Genomic DNA, 22,467 nt, shown 5'->3' on the forward strand with positions numbered 1-22,467 from the left:
ACTCTTCAGCCAGCACTTTCTCCACAGACAAATCAGCCCTCATGCCACCTGGAGAGCAAAGAAAAGAAAAGAACACCAAAACAGCCAGCCACGCCCCCCCAACACACAACAGTACCCCCCCCATCAACGGGAAGCCTCCCGGCGACCGAACCAACCAGGCCCGAGAACAGCACCTCCCTCCAGGGTCCACGTCAGAAAGCAGGACAGGCACCGCAGCAGGAACGCCGGCTGGCATCAACAAAAGCCCCAAAACATTCCCCAACACACACAGAGAAAAAAAAAAGAAAAAAAAAAAAGACAAAACCTAAAAACCCACCCAACAACCTCCCCAGGGGACCGTCCCATCGAACCCCGGGAAGAAAAGAAAAACTCCCAAACGCAAAACCCCAACACAGTCCCACAAACACAATACAAACATAAATGCATGAAAGGAAAAGAATAAACAACCCCCCCCAGAATGACCTGCAGAGCCCAACCCCCCCCCCCCCCCAGAAGGCCTTCATTGCCAGTTCCAGGAGGAACAGCCAAAACCATAAGCCCAACAAAGGTCCCCAGGTGCACATGGAGTAACACGGCGCCCCCCCCAGGGGACCGTACCATCAACCCCAGGAGGTACCCACCCCACAACCCCGGAACCCCAGACTCGGTCACACATGGCTGGTTGGTCCCAAGCCAACTCCCCCCCAGAGGACCGTCCCATCAACCCTGGAGGTGGAACCCGGAAGGAAAACAAAGCGAAATCAAAAATCAACCCCCGGAGGACAACTCAAAACAACCCCGGGGGGATATAAACGACCATAAATCCCGTTACCCTCCCCAGCACCCCGAAAGACCCCAGGTCCTTCCCAGAGCCCCCCGGCGGCTCAATTTTGGCAAACAGCTCAAACTAGTAAGCCGGAGAAGAGAACAAGAAAAAACTAACCCAGCTCCAACCCCAAGGCGCAGCAGAGAACCGGAAATGCGTCCAGTGCCACAACTCGACCATACCCCAGCCTCTCGGGAGGGGTGGAACTACCGAAATGGCAAACGGCAACAGATCGGCCCACCCCTCCGACTGAGGTAAGTCTCCGCTGCACCACACCCCGGCAACACCAATGACGAACGGTACAAAGGCTCACCGAGGCTGGAGTGGAACCGGGCCCTAACCAAACCAAAGAAACGCCTCTAACACCCCCCCCCCCTAGGTGCAGAGGTCTTCTGAGAACGCTCAGCGTGACCAACCTGCACCACCCCACAACCCACAAGACGAACGGTCTTGGGGCAAGTGAGGTTGGGGTTAGGGATGTAGAGAAATAAAAAACAACAAAATAAAACGACCCAACAACCCAAACAGAAAATACCTAAAACCACGTACAAAAGTGACAATTAAGTGAGCCCATCAATCACTCCACCAGATACACCCCTAACGCCCCAAACACACATAGCCCCTAATCAAAGAAAACAAAACATTTACCTGTGCCGAAACATTTTTTTTTTTTTTGTGTGTGTTATTTTTCCCGTCCCAGAACACTTGGAGTTACGTCGCCGTTATTTCTCTTGACGCTTACGTGTCGGGGTGATACAGACATCTCTACTCGTCCGAGCTGCATGGGCTCGTCAACAGGAGGAGCTGGAGGTCCCGTCGGAGGAGCCTCAGTGGGGCGAAGAAGAGGCGGCCCAGACCTGTGTCGGGGAAAGCCCCGAGACAAAAAAACCCGCTCTGATGGGCGTCCTCTCTCGCGTCCACACTCCCTCATCCGATCATCCAAACAAATCACCAACGATATTAGCTCATCTAAATCGTTTGGATCATCACGGACAGCTCGTCTTTTAGTGCCTCATTTAACCCGTCTACAAACACGCCCCGTAAAGCTACGGCATTCCAACCGGATTGAGCAGAAAAAATCCGAAAGTCCGCCGCACTCCGCCTCCCCTGCCTGAGATTCAGCAACCGTTGAGCACCGGTATTCGTTTTCACCGGATGATCAAAAACCAATCGAAACTCCCGGGAGAAATCCTTAAAGGACCCTAACAATGGCGAGTTGTTACTCCACAACGCAGTGACCCAAGCTAAGGCGTCGCCTCGGAGCAGATTTGTTACATAGGAAACACGACATCCATCGGAAGAGAAGGAAGCCGGTCGCTGAGTAAAGACCAGAGAACATTGCATCAGAAACGAAGCACAAGCTTCAGCGTCTCCCGCATAAGGCTCCGGATGACAAATAACCGGTTCGAACACCGAATCCCTGGGTGACGGAGTTATCTGCCCCGGTATCGATGATGCCACAGCTGGAGCTGCAGGAAGCGGAACGGCCCGCGCTGCAAGCTCCGCAACACGGGCGTCTGTCTGTTCAATTCGACTTGCGAGATGCTGTAATTGCTCCCATATCTTCTCCAAGTGTTCTTGCACCTTTTCAGCAAAAGGAACCGCCTCTGCCGCTGGGTCCATTATGGAATGGCCGGGAACTACTGTTATGTGTCGACGCGGGTTGAGGAGCGGACCTGCGTCTGACAGAACCCAGCGGTAAAAATAACCAGAAGGCGGTTCCCAACAGAAACAATTTATTTTTTCACCTGTGCTTACAAATGTAAAACATAAAAAGCATCCCTCTGGTGGAGTAATAAGTGGCACGTTCTCCAGCGCCCGCAAGGATTAAAGCCCGGCGCTCCTGGACCCACTACCACCGACAAACACCCCCCAGGTGGACACGACGAACCGATTCTCTGTGGAGCAAAGAAAAGGTGAGGTGAGTCAGCAGGTACAACTCTATCTTTCACATAACACACGCTATCAGCAACACACTCAGGTCAATGTTTCTTTTTTAACTTTATGCAAATGAGCAGCCCCTCACAACAAGTGGAGGATCACTTATCCTGCACGCCACCGCAGTGAGAAGCAAGCTGCACAATTCTCCTCACAATCTCAATTTACTGTGTAACCAAGCACCAAGATACTATCAACAATTACTTAATCACTTAATTACCTTTAGCGTGTGCTGACAGCATGTGTCCTCACCCTTCCCTGCTTCACGGGCTCGATATGTCAAACCCAGGCGCGGTCCTCAGCGTCTCACAAACAAACGTCACAAGGTTGAGTTCCCGGCAGCTCTGCTCAAATCACACATGACTTATATGCAGAACGCCATCCAATTATCCGCTTCAGCTGCAAGTCTTCAAGGCCGCACGTGAGCCCCTGCCACAGGTGTTCCACATGACGCTAATAAGGGTGAGGACTCTTCAGCCAGCACTTTCTCCACAGACAAATCAGCCCTCATGCCACCTGGAGAGCAAAGAAAAGAAAAGAACACCAAAACAGCCAGCCACGCCCCCCCCAACACACAACAGAAAGTAGGAAAAGAAGGGCAGAGCTGACATAACAAGCAGCTGCATCGGCAGTGCCATCTTGAAAAAAAATTTTTAGATAATGGAATAAATTTAGATAATGGAATAAATTTTTCATGATCTTGAGAAAACAGAAGTGAAGATGTGCAGCCATTCCCAAGCCCGTAAGAACACCATGTCCCACTTAGAATTCCAAAAATCTTGTGCAGCCCACCCAACCCTTTGATCACAACACGTGAAACGTGACATGAATTATCCACACAGATACATACATCATTCATGTAATTTGTATCCAGTAGATTGGTTTTGTTACTTCTGACTATGTTTTTAAATCATAAATAATTCTGATCATTTCAAACATCATTGCAAAAGTAAAAAACTTTTTAGGCAGTTGGTCCATTTTATTTTCTTGAGATAATGTGGAAAACATTCTGCTATATCTGGAATAGTTTTTTTTTTTTTCTTGATATAACGAAAGAAATATTCCAACTCAGCCACATGGGTTGTGCAGCCAGTACATTCTGAGTGCCGGTCCCAAGCCCGGATAAGTGAGGGCTGCATCAGGAAGGGCATCCGGTGTAGAACGAGACCAAGTGGAAGGGAAGTAAGAGCAGGAGCAGGTGGTGGGTTCAAGTTGTATCATGGGGAGGATAGGAAGAGAAATGGTGTTGGGGTCATTTTAAAGGAAGAGTATGTTAAGAGTGTGTTGGAGGTTAAGAGAGTGTCTGACAGGGTGATGAGTGTGAAGTTGAAAATTGAAGAGGTGATGATGAATAACATCTGTGCATATGCCCCACAGGTAGGTTGTGACATGGAGAAAGAAGATTTCTGGAGTGTGTTAGATGAGGTGGTGGAGAGTGTGCCCAAGCATGAAAGAGTGGCGATAGGAGCAGACTTCAATGGACATGTTGGTGAAGGGAACAGAGGTGATGAGGAAGTAATGGGTAGATATGGAATCAAGGACAGGAATGTGGAAGGACAGATGGTAGTTGGTTTTGCAAAAAGGAAGGAAATGGCTGTGGTGAACACCTGTTTTAGGAAAAGGGAGGAGCACAGGGTAACATATAAGAGTGGAGGAAGATGCACACAGGGGACTACATTCTTCATAGGAGATGCAAGCTAAAAGAAATTGGAGATTGTAAGGTGGTGGCAGGAAAGAGTGTAGCGAGACAGCATAAGAGGAGAGTGAGAGCTCAACAAAGGATCAAATGTGAGCAGGTGAGAGAGGCACTGGATGGAGGGGAAGAAATTTTGGACAACTGAAAATGGACTGCAGATGTGGTGAGGGACACAGCTAGGAAGGTACTGGCGGTGACATCTGGACAGTGGAAGGAAGATGAGGAGCCTTGGTGGTGGAATGAAGATGTCCAGGAAAGCATAAGGAGAAAGAGTTTGGCAAAAAAATAATTGTGATGGTTGGAGAGATGAAGAAAGTAGACAGGAGTACAAGGAGATGTGGCGTAAGATGAAAAGAGAAGTGGCCAAAGATAAGGAAAAGGCATTTAGGCATCTGCACAAGATGTTGAATAGTAAAGAAGGAGAAAAGGACTTGTACCCACTGGTCAGACAAAAGGACATAGCAGGTAATGATTTGCAGGGGTTAGGGTGGTGAAAGATGCACATGGTAATGTATTGACAAGCAGGGAGAGTGTGTTTAAAAGGTGGGGGGAATATTTTGAGTAGCTGAAAGAAGAAAATAAGAAAGAGAAAAGGCTGGATGATGTGGTGAGAGTAAATCAGGAAGTACAAGAGATTAGTAAGGATGAAGTGAGGGCTGCTATGAAGAGGATGAAAAGCGGAAAGGCAGTTGGTCCAGATGACATTCCAGTGGAGGCATGAAAATGTCTAGATGGCAGTGGAGTTTCTAACCAGATTGGTTAATGGTAAATGGTAAATGGACTGCATTTATATAGCGCTTTTCTATCTGAATCAGATGCTCAAAGGATTAAAGGCCTTGCCCAAGGACCCTTAGTGATTTTCCAGTCAGTTATTTTTGCAATTCGTTGACGAGTCGGATCATAAATAGCAGCTTATTGCATTTTATCGATATTGATACTACTATCGATTCCGCTTATCAATCTGATTCCTTATCGATTCCTTTATCTATACCTCCTGTGAATTTTCTGTGTTCTAAAAGTTGGCTTTACAGGTTTTCTGTGTCAACAACATTTTATTGAGTCTTAAAGTAAATAAATATGGTCACTGGATCCTTGATCTCTGGACATAAATAAACTCTACATGGTGGATCCTTGCTCTCTAGACATAGAAAAAACTGTCGTTTTTGTCAAAAGCATTTCCTTTCAGACATTAACGGCATGGATGTCACTCCACACGTCTGAGCTGAACTCAGCTTGCTGCTGGAGTCTGCAGGTCTGCTGCCATACAGTCTTGGGCTACTCCACGTCAGCCAAGACATCTCATTTTGGGAGGTGTCAGGGATTTGGCCAGATCAGGGCGCTGAGCCCTTTTTTTCCCCTTTTTGTTGTTTTCCGTCTGCTTCAGCTTTGATTTATCAGTAATTATCTTCATCATGAGTTATTCTGTTATGTTTTTCTCATCACTTTGTTACTTTTCATACTTTAGCCATTGTCCAGTTCTGTTCTAGTTCTGTTCAGCAGGTTTGTGTTTTCATTGTTTATCATTTAGCTTTCTTCTATATATGTTGGCTGTTGTTTTCTGTTGTACTTTTATATCGGGTTTTGATTTCTGTTTATTAGTCTGTTCCTGTTTAATTTTGCTTTTGTACTGATTTCCTGATCAGTTCTAGTTGCTTTTGTTCTCATGCTCATGTTTGATTTCGGTTCTTGTTTTGTAGTTCCACATTCGGTGTTAGTTTATTCCTCACACCCAGCCTCACACCCACCCAGTTCACATCACGGCACCTGCCCCATGTCTTTGTTTCCCACCTTGTTTATGTCTGCTTTGTGTTTTCATTCACTCCCACTCTTGCTCCAACTCACGTGTCTTTGTCTGTTATTTCACTCCACTCTGTGCTTTCCTTCCTTCACTATCTTGTACTCTGCACAGCCTTTGGCTCCCCTGGTCACGCCCCCTTCCAGAGACTTTCACACACCTGCTTCACATCACCCTAATTTGTTTGCTGCTTATTTAAACCATCACAGTCTCACAGCCAGTTTGTCGTCGTATGTACACATCCTAGCTCTTGTTTTCAGTCCTGTTTTGCCTTGCCGTGTTTTTTTTTAATTCTGCTCTGTTTTTGACTACGCCTTTTGCCTCATCCCTGATGTCAGTGTTTCCTTGTGCCTCCGAACCCTGCCTGAACATGACTGCGTTTTTGCCTGACCTTGTCTTTACCTCCGCTCCGCTGATTGATCACCATTGTACCGAACCTGTAATAAAGATGACTACTTCTTTTACACATAAACCTGATCTGGGAGTCTGCATTGCGGGTCCAGCTGCTTCGGGTGCCTGGCACCCACCCGTCATGACAGTGCAAACTGGCCACAACATGGACTCCGCAGACTTCACCACTGCCACGGACACTGTTGCTGAGCTCCCAGATATTAAAGTGGTAAAAGAGATTTTTGATGACCTCTCTTTTTTTTCATTTGTTTTCGTGACTGCTATGCTCCTAGAGAGAAGTTTGATTACTTGGAGCAAGCCTGGGATCTTGTAAATTCCCAGCCATGGCTGTTTGACTTTTTCCCAGAGCTTCTGAGCCTGTATGATGTTTTTTGTGGAAAGTCACTGCCAGATTGGATGAGGCATCCTGAGGCGTATCTGCCTTCTGATGATGATGAATCAGATTGAGTTGATTTGGAAGAAGATGATTTTTCTGAGTCAGAGCAGACAGCACTTCAGGACACGCTACATCTCTTTTTAAAATTCAAGACTTGTTCTTTGAATATCAGGACTGTTCCAGTCAGTGGAGCAAAAAGCGAATCTTCTCGGCACTTGACTGGATTTTCTGAGCCAAGCCTGAGCTGCTAACTGGTTTTCCTGAACAATGAACATAAAAATGCAGTTTAAGCAGGGCTGGGTTCTTCCCTGCATTGAGGATCCCATAGACGTGTTATTCGAGTCTGATATTACCGCCAACTGCTGTGATGAACCACACACAATCATGCTTTCTGACGCCGACATCACTCCTGCCCAACACACAGTGGCACAGAAGCCGGCCGCTTACCTCCTGCCTCCCGTTCCAGAAGTGCCGCCTCTGAGGCCGATTTCGTCCCAGGTGCCTCCAAAGCCGGCTCCGCGGAGGATCCAAGTGGTGTCCAAAGTCATGCTTCCTGATCCAGCAGAGCAGCTCATCCCGGTCGCAAGCACCGCTGCACGTCCGCTCCACGAAACTCTGGTCCCTTCGCCTCGGAAACTCAGTGCGCTTCTGCTGAAATCACAGGCTCCTGCTTTAGTGGTTGCTTCGCTGATGAACTCCAATGCACCTGTTTTGCCCGACTACTCGCTGGCAGCCACACCCACCTACCCTTTTGAGGATTCTTCCATCTCCTCTGCTGCCCCGGCCAGTTCTATGTCAGCACGCTCGGCTGCAATCACTCCTGCAGAGTCACCTGGATCAGCTCCTTCATCAGCGTCCGCCCACTCTGCCTCAGTGCACGCAGAGATTGTCACACTGACGGCACCTCACAGGTCTGCTTCATAAATGTTTCCTGGCTCAGCTCTCTCAGTGGAATTGGCTGTTTCTGCCGCTGCACACTCCACGGCCGCCTCGTCTCATCCACCCACTGAACCACGCTCAGCCTGCTCAGACTCTGCTTCTGTGTGCATCACGGCCACGTCACGGGTGATGTCATGCGACACTGCGGCCTCAGTCACACCAGCCGTGTTGTTACAGGCACGCTCTGCCTCCTCACCGCCTGCAGTCGACTCAACACCTGCTGCAGAGTCTCCCTCAGCAGACATTATTTTTAACTTAAGTTGATGAACTGACAAAGTGGCAGATATTAAGAATACAGTTTGTGTCTGAGATTTGGCTGCACCTCGGAAAAGCCACGTGAATGAGGAACGAATAAAAACTTTGGTGGGACACGGCGGGCGAGCCTTGTTTCTTGATCACACCAAGAGTCCTGATTATCAATCAATCAATCAATTTTTTTATATAGCGCCAAATCACAACAAACAGTTGCCCCAAGGCGCTTTATATTGTAAGGCAAGGCCATACAATAATTATGTAAAACCCCAACGGTCAAAACGACCCCCTGTGAGCAAGCACTTGGCTACAGTGGGAAGGAAAAACTCCCTTTTAACAGGAAGAAACCTCCAGCAGAACCAGGCTCAGGGAGGGGCAGTCTTCTGCTGGGACTGGTTGGGGCTGAGGGAGAGAACCAGGAAAAAGACATGCTGTGGAGGGGAGCAGAGATCGATCACTAATGATTAAATGCAGAGTGGTGCATACAGAGCAAAAAGAGAAAGAAACAGTGCATCATGGGAACCCCCCAGCAGTCTACGTCTATAGCAGCATAACTAAGGGATGGTTCAGGGTCACCTGATCCAGCCCTAACTATAAGCTTTAGCAAAAAGGAAAGTTTTAAGCCTAATCTTAAAAGTAGAGAGGGTGTCTGTCTCCCTGATCTGAATTGGGAGCTGGTTCCACAGGAGAGGAGCCTGAAAGCTGAAGGCTCTGCCTCCCATTCTACTCTTACAAACCCTAGGAACTACAAGTAAGCCTGCAGTCTGAGAGCGAAGCGCTCTATTGGGGTGATATGGTACTACGAGGTCCCTAAGATAAGATGGGACCTGATTATTCAAAACCTTATAAGTAAGAAGAAGAATTTTAAATTCTATTCTAGAATTAACAGGAAGCCAATGAAGAGAGGCCAATATGGGTGAGATATGCTCTCTCCTTCTAGTCCCCGTCAGTACTCTAGCTGCAGCATTTTGAATTAACTGAAGGCTTTTTAGGGAACTTTTAGGACAACCTGATAATAATGAATTACAATAGTCCAGCCTAGAGGAAATAAATGCATGATTTAGTTTTTCAGCATCACTCTGAGACAAGACCTTTCTGATTTTAGAGATATTGCGTAAATGCAAAAAAGCAGTCCTACATATTTGTTTAATATGCGCTTTGAACGACATATCCTGATCAAAAATGACTCCAAGATTTCTCACAGTATTACTAGAGGTCAGGGTAATGCCATCCACAGTAAGGATCTGGTTAGACACCATGTTTCTAAGATTTGTGGGGCCAAGTACAATAACTTCAGTTTTATCTGAGTTTAAAAGCAGGAAATTAGAGGTCATCCATGTCTTTATGTCTGTAAGACAATCCTGCAGTTTAGCTAATTGGTGTGTGTCCTCTGGCTTCATGGATAGATAAAGCTGGGTATCATCTGCGTAACAATGAAAATTTAAGCAATACCGTCTAATAATACTGCCTAAGGGAAGCATGTATAAAGTGAATAAAATTGGTCCTAGCACAGAACCTTGTGGAACTCCATAATTAACTTTAGTCTGTGAAGAAGATAGCCCCATTTACATGAACAAATTGTAATCTATTAGACAAATATGATTCAAACCACCGCAGCGCAGTGCCTTTAATACCTATGGCATGCTCTAATCTCTGTAATAAAATTTTATGGTCAACAGTATCAAAAGCAGCACTGAGGTCCAACAGAACAAGCACAGAGATGAGTCCACTGTCCGAGGCCATAAGAAGATCATTTGTAACCTTCACTAATGCTGTTTCTGTACTATGATGAATTCTAAAACCTGACTGAAACTCTTCAAATAGACCATTCCTCTGCAGATGATCAGTTAGCTGTTTTACAACTACCCTTTCAAGAATTTTTGAGAGAAAAGGAAGGTTGGAGATTGGCCTATAATTAGCTAAGATAGCTGGGTCAAGTGATGGCTTTTTAAGTAATGGTTTAATTACTGCCACCTTAAAAGCCTGTGGTACATAGCCAACTAACAAAGATAGATTGATCATATTTAAGATCGAAGCATTAAATAATGGTAGGGCTTCCTTGAGCAGCCTGGTAGGAATGGGGTCTAATAAACATGTTGATGGTTTGGATGAAGTAACTAATGAAAATAACTCAGACAGAACAATCGGAGAGAAAGAGTCTAACCAAATACAGGCATCACTGAAAGCAGCCAAAGATAACGATACGTCGATTAACGATAACGATTAGCGACTTTAATCCACAAAAAGGTGAGTCACGATTAGGGTTGCATATCGAGAATCGGTTCTTTTCGAATATCGTTAAGAATTCATTCGATCCACCAACATCAATAGCCTTTTTGCTTAACAATTCCCTTATCAGTCCTTCAAAGCAGCCGTTGTTTTTGAGGGTGATTGTCGGGAAAATGATGATGTCTCTACATTGATTACAGACCCTGCAGTGGGTCTGTAATCAACCGCTTCTGCAGCACGACTCTGAAGCGTGAACCAGTGAAGCAGTGCTTCGATCCGCTGGCTCTGTGGTTCTTTGATTCGCTGCTCTTCAGAAGCAGCAAGTCCGTTTCTTAACCCCTCTCAAAGCCATTAAAATGTCAATCATGAGTGACTTTTGTATGGATTAAAGTCATTAACTAGGACTCTTGTCTTGTTGCAGTCAAGAAACGAGAATCGTCCTCGGTTCCGTTGGTACAGCTCTAAATGCTGCGCGGCTGTGTGCCGAGACAGAGTCTGGTTGGAATTAATAACTTCAAAACGAATTGCCACTTAAAATAAAATGACACCTCTTTCCAAACGCTGTAATACAGGCACAATCAACTAAAATGTTTTTTTCCTCCCAAAATGAGACGTCCTGCATCTTTATGAATTACATCCTGATGTGCAGCACAGCCAGCTGCAAGAGCTCAGCTCAGATGTATGGGAAAACATCATGTTAATAATGTCTGAAAGGAAATGCTTTTGACAAAAACTACAGATTTTGTTTATTTCTATTTATGTCCAGAGATCAAGGATCTACCATGTAGAGTTTATTATGTCCAGAGTTTAAGAATCCAGTGACGAATTTCACATTTATTTGCTTTAAGACTCAATAAAATGTTGTTGACATACAACCCCAATTCCAGTGAAGTTGGGACGTTGTGTAAAATGTAAACAAAAACAGAATACGATTTGCAAATCCTCTTCAACCTATATTCAATTGAATACACCACAAAGACAAGCTATTTAATGTTCAAACTAATAAACTTCATTGTTTTTGTGCAAATATTTGCTCATTTTGAAATGGATGCCTGCAACACGTTTCAAAAAAGCTGGGACAGTGGTATGTTTACAGGTGTTACATCACCTTTCCTTCTAACAACACTCAATAAGCATTTGGAAACTGAGCATAGTAATTGTTGAATCTTTATAGGTGGAATTCTTTCCCATTTTTGCTTGATGTACGACTTCAGTTGTTCAACAGTCCGGGGTTTCTGTTGTTGTATTTTGCGCTTCATTATGTGCCACACATTTTCAATAGGCGACAGGTCTGGACTGTAGACAGGCCAGTCTGGTACCCGCACTCTTTTACTATGAAGCCACGCTGTTGTAACACGTGCAGAATGTGGGTTGGTATTGTCTTGCTGAAATAAGCAGGGACGTCCCTGAAAAAGATGTTGCTTGGATGGCAGCATGTGTTTCTCCAAAACCTGGATGTACCTTTCAGCATTGATGGTGCCATCACAGATGTGTAAGTTCCCCATGCCATGGGCACTGACACACCCCAATACCATCACAGATGCTGGCTATTGAAATTTGCACTGGTAACAATCCGGATGGTCTTTTTCCTCTTTTGTCCAGAGGACACAACATCCATGATTTCCAAAAACAACCTGAAATGTGGATTCATCAGACCACAGCACACTTTTCCACTTTGTGTCTGTCCATTTCAAATGAGCTCGGGCACAGAGAAGGCGGCGGCGTTTTCTGGATGTTGTTGATGTATGGCTTTCACTTTGCATAGTAGAGTTTTAACTTGCACTTGTTGATGTAGAGACTGACAATGGTTTTTTGAAGTGTTCTGAGCCCACGCAGTAAGATCCTTTACATAATGATGTTGGTTTTTAAAGCAGTGCCGCCTCAGGGATTGAAGGTCACGGGCATTCAGTGTTGGTTTTCGGCCTTGCCACTTACTTGTAGAAAGTTCTCCAGATTCTCTGAATTTTCTGATTATATTATGGACTGTAGATGATGGAATCCCTAAATTCCTTGCAATTGAACGCTGAGAAACAATGTTCTTAAACTGTTGGACTACTTTTTCATGCAGTTGTTCACAAAGTGGTGATCCTCATCCCATCTTTGCTTATGAACACTGAGCCTTTTAGGATCATGCTCCTTTTATACCCAATCATGAGTGTCCTCAGTTCCCATACATTTATTGAGTATTGTTCTGTTTTTCTGTTATTATTCTGTTTTTATTTACATTTTACACAACATCCCAACTTCATTAGAATTGGGGTTGTATAAAACCTGTAAAGCCTACTTTTAGTAGACAGAAAATTCACAAGAGGTATCGGTAAGGAATTGGATCGATAAGCGGAATCGATAGTGGTATCGATATCGAAAAAAAAGCTTATCAATACCCATCCCTAGTCATGATTGATAGCTTTAAATGGCTTTGATGAAGTTTAACTTGTGGTACGCTACGTTTGTTTTATCAGTGAGAGCATTTTACCTATTAAATGTGAATAAGCCAGTTTCGAGTTTCTCAGTGCGCATGCATTTTCAAAACGGGTCACAGTGTTACTTTGGTCACAGCAGAACAACAGAGTCAATTGCTTTAGGCCCTAATTTTGTGTTTTATTGACTGTACAGCCAGCGACACAGCACCCTTTTGGCGCATTTACCGGATTAGAACAGATCAAAATACTACAGAGGACAAAGAATTACCCTTCCTTTTCACTGACTTTAAAAGTGTTACAGAAACATATGCATTATATGCACTTTTGGTGTTCTTTGTTAATTGTGTTCCTACCTATTTAGAATAATGTGTTTTTACTTGACAGTTTGATTTGAGTTCTCTTTGTTTCAGAGGTCTTCATACCCATTAAAATTCACCAGAATATACAAAATTTGACTTGCTCTTTTAAAAAAATTTCTGGGGGAGATCCCCCAGACCCCCCATAATCAATACTGTGTTTTTACTTCACAGTTTGAAGTGAGTTTTCTTTGTTTCAGAGGGCTTCATACCCATTAAAATTCACGAGAATACACAAAATTTGACTTGCTCTTTTAAAAATGTTCTGGGGGAGCACCCCCAGACCCCCCAGAATCAAAACTACACCCTGCCTCCACCACCCTTTTATGTACCTTTATGTGTAGGTTTTGCATTCTTTTTATGCTTTGTCTCTCTCTCCTTAGAGGCTATTTAGAATAGATTTGTATACTGTATAATGGGTTTATTGTATTTATTGAGAAAAAAGTGTATGCGCCCACTATGCCACATTTTAGGGAATTGCTGGCATTGATTTTTGCCAGGAAAAATTTCAGTCACATGAAAATTTATTGCTTTAACCCATGAAGTAGATGAGTTTAAATACTTGGGGTCAACTGTCCAAAGTTAGGGAGAGTGTGGTAGAGAGGTGAAGAAGAGAGTGCAGACAGGGTGGAGTGGGTGGAGAAAGGTGGCAGGAGTGATTTGTGAAGAAGAATGAAGAGAGTGAAGAGTGAAGGGGAAAGTTTACAAGACAGTAGTGAGACCAGCTATGTTGTACGGCTTAGACACAGTGGGACTTACAAAAAGACAAGAGGCAGAGCTGAAGATGTTATGATTCTCTTTGGGAGTGACGAGAATGGACAGGATTAGGAATAAACATATCAGAAGGACAGCACAGGTGAGACGGTTTGGAGCCAAAGTCAGAGAGGTAAGATTGAGATGGTTTGGACATGTGCAGAGGGGGGACCCAGGGTATATACAGAGAAAGATGCTGAGGATGGAACCACCAGGCAGGAGGAGGAGAGGGAGGCCAGAGACGAGGTTTTTGGATGTGGTGAGGGAGGACATGCAGGTGACTGGTGGGACAGAGGAAGATACAGAGGACAGGGGGAAATGGAAACGACTGACCCCTAACGGGAGCAGCCAAAAGAACAAGAAAAACATTCCATTATTTTGGTGAACCAAACTTTTATTTTCCTGAGATGTTATCCCAGGAAATCCCAGTTTTGTTGAGATTACGAGAAGATTATCCATTATCTCTGGAAATGCAGTTTAATCTCTCAAAATATCAGGAAAATATCTTCTGTTATCTCAGAAAAACAAAGTTTTATTTGATTGAGATAATGAGAGAAAAATATGTAATTATTTTGAGAAAACAATGTATTCATTGATGGCTGCTCTTAGCTTCTGAAACCAAGGCCAAAGAATTGTGGAATTTTGTGCTGGTATTCGCAGCACCTGGAATAATCTTTATTTTTTAATATTCATTTCACTGCAACAGATCGGGATCCTTATCTAATCCTTGTTATGGTTTACGGGTTAGGTTTTGAGAAATTAAACACACTTTCCAGAAATGTCACTGAAAGTTTATAAAAAATGATCTACAATCCTCATCAATCAACAGCAAATTTTACTGGATTCTCGGAGCCTGTGTCAGACTAACTTCAACGGGGTTCAGATATGAGTGGTGCAAGACCATTTTGACTTTGTCCCCAGCTTTTGAACAGAGGAAGACCTCCTGTCATGCTGGACATTAGATGTCCATTCTTCATGAGTGAGAAGCATGATTTAAAATACGGTGACAGTATTTATTAAAGCTGTTCCCCACTTCTGAAGCTTTTCTGTCTCATGACTCATCATCCAGGACCGATGGTTTTGGCGTCTGCGGAACAACAAGGTGCAGGAGGGCTACCCAATGCAGATCGATCAGTTCTGGAAGGGCCTGCCGCCTCGGATTGACGCTGCATATGAGAGATCTGACGGAAAATTTGTCTTCTTCAAAGGTATGAAGGGACATCCTGGGATGTGGTCCACACCTTTTTTGTAGTATTCAAAAACATGTCTGCATCCCAGTCAGCTTGTGTAGACAGTAACACAAAATGATCTTGAAACTTACCACATTAGAGGAATATATGATAAGGACACTGTTGCAGCTGGTGAAGTTTTATGTGTCAAATCTGTTGAAAGAGCATCTTTGTTTTGCCTGTGTAGTATACCGTGGATGTGTTTGTGTATGCAGTGGATGAATTCACAGGTAGTCTGCATTGCTTCCCAGCAAACAAGCAACTGCAGGGAGAAACGTGATGCCCACTGTTTTGTGACAATATGGGATGAAATATACAACAGAACTGAAAAGGTAAAACCAGAATTAAGGAGTAGATAGAACGCAGGACTGGAAATGGTGTCAAAACTCGTCAGCACTGCACATTAGTTGAGACGAGCTCCAAACACTGCTTTGAAATGTTTCAAAACATGTTTTCGGAGTTCATATCAGAAGGTAGAGATCACAAACTGTGCCAGATTATGGCAGTCTGAATTGACCAGCTCCTCTTTTTAACTTCACCCACAAAAAAGAGTGTCTGGATTCAAATGTGTTTGTCGATTGTTCTTGCACAAGTAGGGAGATGTTTGAGGAGAAAGTTGTTGACAATACGGTACCATCTAGTGGTCACAATTGAAAAGGCATGTGTGTCTGTTCCACCCGACTCCTGTGGAGGTCTCGGAGTCTATCATAACGGCAATAAGTATTTTCAAACAGATGTTAACAAATATTGCATTTGCGCTCTCTGGTGTTGAAACAAAATCAAACAAGTTAACGAACAACCATTGTGCTGTTTTTGAACTTTAAACTTCAGGGCTGCAGTCATCGTAGATTAGATTAGATTAGATAGAACTTTACTGATCCATTGGGAAGACTCCCTCAGAGAAATTGAGGTTCCTGCAGTATTGTATAGCAGCACACAGGGTAAGAAGCACACAGAGTATCAAAAGTGAAATTAAAAAGAAAAACAGTTTGCAATAAAGGCAGCACAGTGGCTTAGTGGTTGGCACTGTTGCCTCACAGCCAGAAGGTCATGGGTTTGATTCCCACTTGTGGCCTTTGTGGAGCTTGCGTGTTGTCCCCGTGTTTATGTGGGTCTCTCCGGGTGCTCCGGCTTCCTCCTACATCCAAAGACATGCAGGTTAGGTGGATTGGAAACTTTAAATTGTCCACAGGTGTGTGTGCAGGTATGAATGTGTTTGTCTGTTTATATGTGGCCCTGCGACACACTGGCATCCTGTCCAGTGTGTACCCTGCCTTACACTCTATGACTGCTGGGACAGGCTCCAGCACCCCGCGACCCTTAATTGGAGTAAGTGGTTGAAGATGAGTGAGTGAGAGTGAGTTTGCAAAATAAATACACAATACATGTAGGGTCTGTACGTGCATGTATGTGGCATGCAATATGTATAAGGGGAAAGAAACCACCAAGAAAAAAATCTGGAGCCGCCACGGGATGTAATGTGAATTTTTTTTTTTTTTTTTTCTGGAAATCCAAAGTTGGTCTCCCATCACGAGCAACAGTTAATGTTTGAGTCGATAATGTTGTAACTGGTGGCACCGCCTATAGGAGTGAAACTATCTCATGAACAAGCTGTCACATATTTGGCTTATAATTATCACTTTATGTCAACATTTGCAATTTTAAAAAAAAATTTACAAGCACATCAATTATTGTAAAGCTGCTGCAAATTCAGCCATTTTTCCCCCCCTCATAGGACAAAAAACTCTACAGATTCATGGAGAGGTGCTGAAATCAGGTTCTGCCATCTGGCTCCAGCCTTATTACAATCTGTCCTGCTCTCCGCATTCCCTCCTGCTCCTAAAAATATATTTAATAAAGTGTGAAATAGAGAATGGCAAGGCAGCAGGGAGCCCCCAGTCTACAGTAATAGAATTTGTGAAACCTCCGTCATCCCCAGTCTGCTGACTGTAAAGTCAGACACTCACACACACACACACACACACACACACACAGTGACACACACATTTGTCTGACGCCGCGTCCTGCTATCTCAGCTGGCCAGGAACAGATATTAATAACTTTTTTCTCTCTATCTCTGAGTTCTCAGCAAAACACAAACACAGCGACACTCGGGGACACGGTGCACCCGTCGACACACACAGATGCACAATGACACATTCAGACACGCGGTCACAGACCGTCTGCAGAAATGGTTAGCAGTCACGCTGGGAAACAGCAATGTGATTTGCACAAATGAGCAGCACTGCGAACTTGGTGGTGTAATGAGTTTCTGTTGCTATCATGTTGTTAGCGTGGAGCAAAAAAATAATATAGTGGAAAAAAAAACTAATTTCAAATATGCCCAACAATATTTCAGCTTTGCATTAACAAGTGAACACTATTTCAGAGGATACCAGTAGCTGTTTGAAGTTGTTTTTTGTTGTAGCTACAACCAAGTTATGTGCTGGTTAGTTAGCTAACAGCCCATTTGGTGAGCCATGCATCAGTTGTGCTAGGCTGGTTGGCCTGGCTAGCTTAGTTCCTTCTTGAATAATAGCAAAATCACTTTAAAGAAATGTATTGTACTACAGTACGTGGTCTTATTTGAACTTAACTGCAAAACTAACTAACTAAAACTCATGTGTTTTTGGAACACCTTTTTTTTTTGCAGGACATACTTTTATTTAAAACATATATGACAAGCAAGCTGCTGTATTGGTCTGAATATAAGACAAGCCGTTAAATGTGTCAAACATATGCTGCAATAGAGCCTTAAAAGTGGTGTAAAACACATAGTATAGAAGCACAAAACGTGTCGAATACACGATCACGGTTGGGCGAATAAGGTAAGACATCATATTTATCTGCCCAATGGTTGTGCGTGTAATATTCAATGTATGACTTATCTGCCCAACAGTTGGGCGAATAAGGTAAGACATTATATTAATCTGCCCAAGGGTTGGGCGTGTAATGTTCAATGTATGACTTATCTGCCCAACGGTTGGGTGAATAGCCTTTGCCTAAGATAAATTATCTCTTGTTGGAGTTTGAGCAGCGAAGATAGAACAATGTGGGTCCAATGTTGAAATAAAATTATCCGTTTGTTAAGTGTGATGTAACGCATCGTGATTTTCAACTTCCGGGTCCAAACAAAAAAAGGCGCGCAGTCATTAACATTGAGAACTGCACTGAGACGCTCTGATCAGGCTGCACTTAAACCATTGCACACGGACAACAGCATTAACATCGCAACATAAAAGTCTTTGTATATTGTGCCTAAAACGCTCCTTGATATATTAACTGGTTTTTAGAAGTTGTTATTGCATTTGTTTTATGTAAAAATGCCAGAAGCTCAGGTTATTTCTGCGTTACTTTCAATGGGAGTTGCTGTGAGCTGCGATCGCTTCCTGTTCATGTCGTTTGGGGGAAAGTGAAGTTTGCTCTTAACATCCTGTTTATTGTCCTTTACAACACTGTTTGTCCTCTTTGTTCCAGAGTAATATATATATAAGATGTCTGAAATTTGGTTTGCGTTTATTAAATTCCACGCAGAGTAAACGTAGCCGACATGGATCATTTGGAATATTTGTTTTAGCAAGTTTTCAGGGTCTCATGGATGCAGTCTCTTATTAACGTGATGAAAAGCATAAAAAAATTACATTTTAGTAGTACAGTGGAACCTTGATTTACGAGTTTAATTTGTTCCGTGAATCTGCCAGTCTGCTCATATTTCAAACGAATTTCCCCCATTGAAAATAACTAAAATAATTTTAATTCGTTCCAGCCTTGTAAAACATCCCCACATCACTCTAAATTATGGAAAAAAAAAAAAAATTTATTAACAGACGTATATTTTACCTGTGCATAATAAAATATATAAAGTAAAAGAAAAAAGTTTTATGAAGTGTTCTTACCTTAGAAACAGGCGAATGTGGTTAACGGAGGTGGAGGTGGAGAAGGGAGGGACGGAGGTTTGCGCACACTGTAAACACAAACTAAACTTAAACTGTAGATCCTTAAAAGGATCATACACACTTTACACTTGTTACAGGACATAACACTTGTTGCAGGACATAACCTTCTTTTGCAACAAGTGCAGCAAAATCCGCTGCCTTAAGGTCTGCACTAGAAGCTTCTCCCCTTCTTCTATCTGAAGCGCGACCTGTAACTCAGATTTCCACTCGTATTCCAAACAAAAATATGGACCGAGCGACAGCTTCAAAAAACTTGTATGTTGAGGTTCCACTACAATTGTCGACATTTTATTGTTTGGACCCAGAAACAGATTTATCATGTGATGCATTACATCAGAGCTTAACAGTTGAATAGGGGCACAACAGCAATTTATTTATGCACATGTCAAAATAGCCATATAGTAGTCTTGAGGGGCACACTCACAGGTACTTGGTGCCACCTACTAGTGTGGATGTATAATGACATGCTCTTCCTCCTAAGTCATCTGGAAGGTCTCATGGAGTGAACTTACTATACATAACACACACACCCCCCCCCCCCCCCCCCCGAGATAAATTAGCGCTAATGTTGCAATATACCATATTATTAAAGGTAATTCGTAATAAAGGAAATTTTGTCACTTTTGTGAAAAATTGAGCAGTACTACAAATCAGTCAAAAATCAGTGTAGCTATTTAATTTAAAACTATAGAAGAATGCAAATGATCATAATATCCTTGTATTATACAAAATATAAAAGAAATGAACTTTATCATATATGAACAGTACCAGGGGCATTGTGTGTAGTTCACTGTGTTGAGGTTGTAGGATAACTTCAATTTTGCCTCAAGCTGGAAACAGTAGTGATATGTGTATTTCTGTTTTTTTGAATCCATTTTAAGAATAAAACTGTCGGCTAAAGGCCACAATTTTCTTTAATGATCTTCCCACTGATATGTGCTTATTGTTTATTGCATCAAACTATTTTATGTGCCTGCTCGAAACCTATAAAAGTCTCTGAAGAAAGCCACATCAAGATTTAGACTCTTCTGTAAATCTTTGTTTGCACCCATTATTTCTAATGTAATCGGCTGCAAGAGCGTTTATAGAGTAACTGTGTGAATTAACCAACTGTATTCAATGTTTGCTTGCATGTGTCTTTCCAGTGATAAGTATCAGATGTTTAGCGACGCTATGAAGCAGTCATTACTGAACTCACAGTTATGCAACATAACATTTTTTCCCACTCTTGCAATAAAAGCTAATGTGATTGTATAATGATTTAGGTTTATGATGGTAATTCTGTTCTTGCTTTATAGTTTTTTGAGTTCGATTAACAAATTGGGTGGTTTAAAGGATTTGCTCACATTTTTTCCACACATATCCTCTAACCTCACAATCACTCACTCATCTTCAAAAGCTTAGTCCAATTAAAGGCCGCAGAGATCCCTTAACCTTTATCTAAGACCTACACAATACACACACACTCACACATATATATATATATATCAATCAATCAATCAACTTTTTTCTTATATAGCGCCAAATCACAACAAACAGTTGCCCCAAGGCGCTCCAAATATATATATATATATATATATATATATATATACATATATACGAGTTCTGTTAGAAAAGTATCCGACCTTTTTATTTTTTTCAAAAACCTGATGGATTTGAATCACGTGTATATAGCCCATATGTGTGTGTGTGTGTGTGTGTACAATATACATATTCAGTGAGGCAAATAAGTATTTGATCCACTGTCAGTTTGGCAAGTTTTCCCACCTACAAAGAATGTTGAGGTCCGTAATTTTTATCGTAGGTACACATCAACTGTGAGAGACAGAATCTAAAAAAATAAATAAAGTTCAGAAAATCACATTGTATAATTTTTAAATAATTAGGAGAAGGAGTCCTACTTGTCGTTGTTGGCAGGTGGGACCCCGGAGGCAGCTGACAGGTCAATCAATCAATCAATCAACTTTTTGATTGATACCGGCAGGCCAAGCGTGCTGCAGCCTGTGTGGTCGCAGAGGCAAAAACTAGGGTCTGGGAGGAGTTCGGAGAGGCCATGGAGGAGGATTATCGGTCGGCCTCAAAGAAATTCTGGCAAACCGTTCGACGCCTCAGGAGGCGGAAGCAGCTCTCCGCCAACACTGTCTATAGTGTGGGCGGGGAGCTGTTGACCCTGACTGGGGACGTTGTTGGGCGGTGGAAGGAATACTTCGAGGATCTCTTCAATCCCATCGTCACGTCCTCCAAAGAGGAAGCAGAGACGGGGGACTCAGAGGCGGACTCGTCCATCACCCAGGCCGAAGTCACCGAGGTAGTTAGAAAGCTCCTTGTTGGCAAGGCTCCTGGGGTGGACGAAATCTGTCCTGAGTACCTTAAATCTCTGGATGTTGTGGGACTGTACCGGTTGACACGTCTCTACAACATCGCGTGGCGGTCGGGGACAGTACCCCTGGATTGGCAGACCGGGGTGGTGGTCCCTCTGGGCCGGAGGGTGTGTTCCAACTACAGGGGGATCACACTCCTCAGCCTCCCCGGTAAGGTCTATTCCAGGGTGCTGGAGAGGAGAATCCTACAGTCGAACCTCGGATTCAGGAGGAGCAGTGTGATTTTCGTCCTGGTCGTGGCACACTGGACCAGCTCTACACTCTGCATCGGGTGCTCGAGGGTTCATGGGAGTTCGGCCAACCAGTCCACATGTGCTTTGTGGATCTGGAGAAGGCGTTTGACCGTGTCCCTCGAGGCGCCCTGTGGGGGGTGCTCCGGGAGTACGGGGTCCAGGGTCCTTTGCTAAGGGCTATCCAGTCCCTGTACGACTGTAGCAGGAGCTTGGTTCACATTGCCGGTAGTAAGTCAAACCTGTTTCCAGTGCACGTTGGCCTCCGCCAGGGCTGCCCATAGTCACTGGTTCTGTTCATTACCTTTATGGACAGAATTTCTAGGTGCAGCCAGGGTGTAGAGGGGGTCTGGTTTGGGAACCACAGAATCTCATCCCTGCTGTTTGCGGATGATGTGGTCCTGTTGGCTTTGTCAAACCAGGACCTTCAGTGTGCACTGGGGCGGTTTGCAGCCGAGTGTGAATCGTCCGGGATGAAGATCAGCACCTACAAATCTGAGGCCATGGTTCTCGACTGGAAAAAGGTGCCTTGCCCTCTTCAGGTCGGTGGGGTGTCCTTGCCTCAGGTGGAGGAGTTTAAGTATCTTGGGGTCTTGTTCACAAGTGAGGGACGGATGGAGCGTGAGATCGATAGACGGATCAGTGCAGCATCTGCAGTGATGCAGTCGCTGTATCGGACTGTCGTGGTGAAGAGAGAG

The 22,467-nt window shown here is 43.7% G+C and overlaps 1 protein-coding gene across 1 annotated transcript in view; it reads left to right on the forward strand.

Moving 5' to 3' along the window:
- Positions 1–22,467, forward strand: part of mmp24 (matrix metallopeptidase 24) — a 239,811-nt gene that overhangs the window by 200,985 nt on the left and 16,359 nt on the right. Inside the window, exon 8 of the mRNA XM_034165909.1 lies at positions 15,043–15,181. Coding sequence (XP_034021800.1) covers positions 15,043–15,181 — 139 coding nt within the window. The remainder of the gene's footprint in view (positions 1–15,042; positions 15,182–22,467) is intronic.

The sequence above is a fragment of the Thalassophryne amazonica genome, chromosome 3, assembly GCF_902500255.1.
Source record: "Thalassophryne amazonica chromosome 3, fThaAma1.1, whole genome shotgun sequence".
NCBI lineage: Eukaryota > Metazoa > Chordata > Actinopteri > Batrachoidiformes > Batrachoididae > Thalassophryne > Thalassophryne amazonica.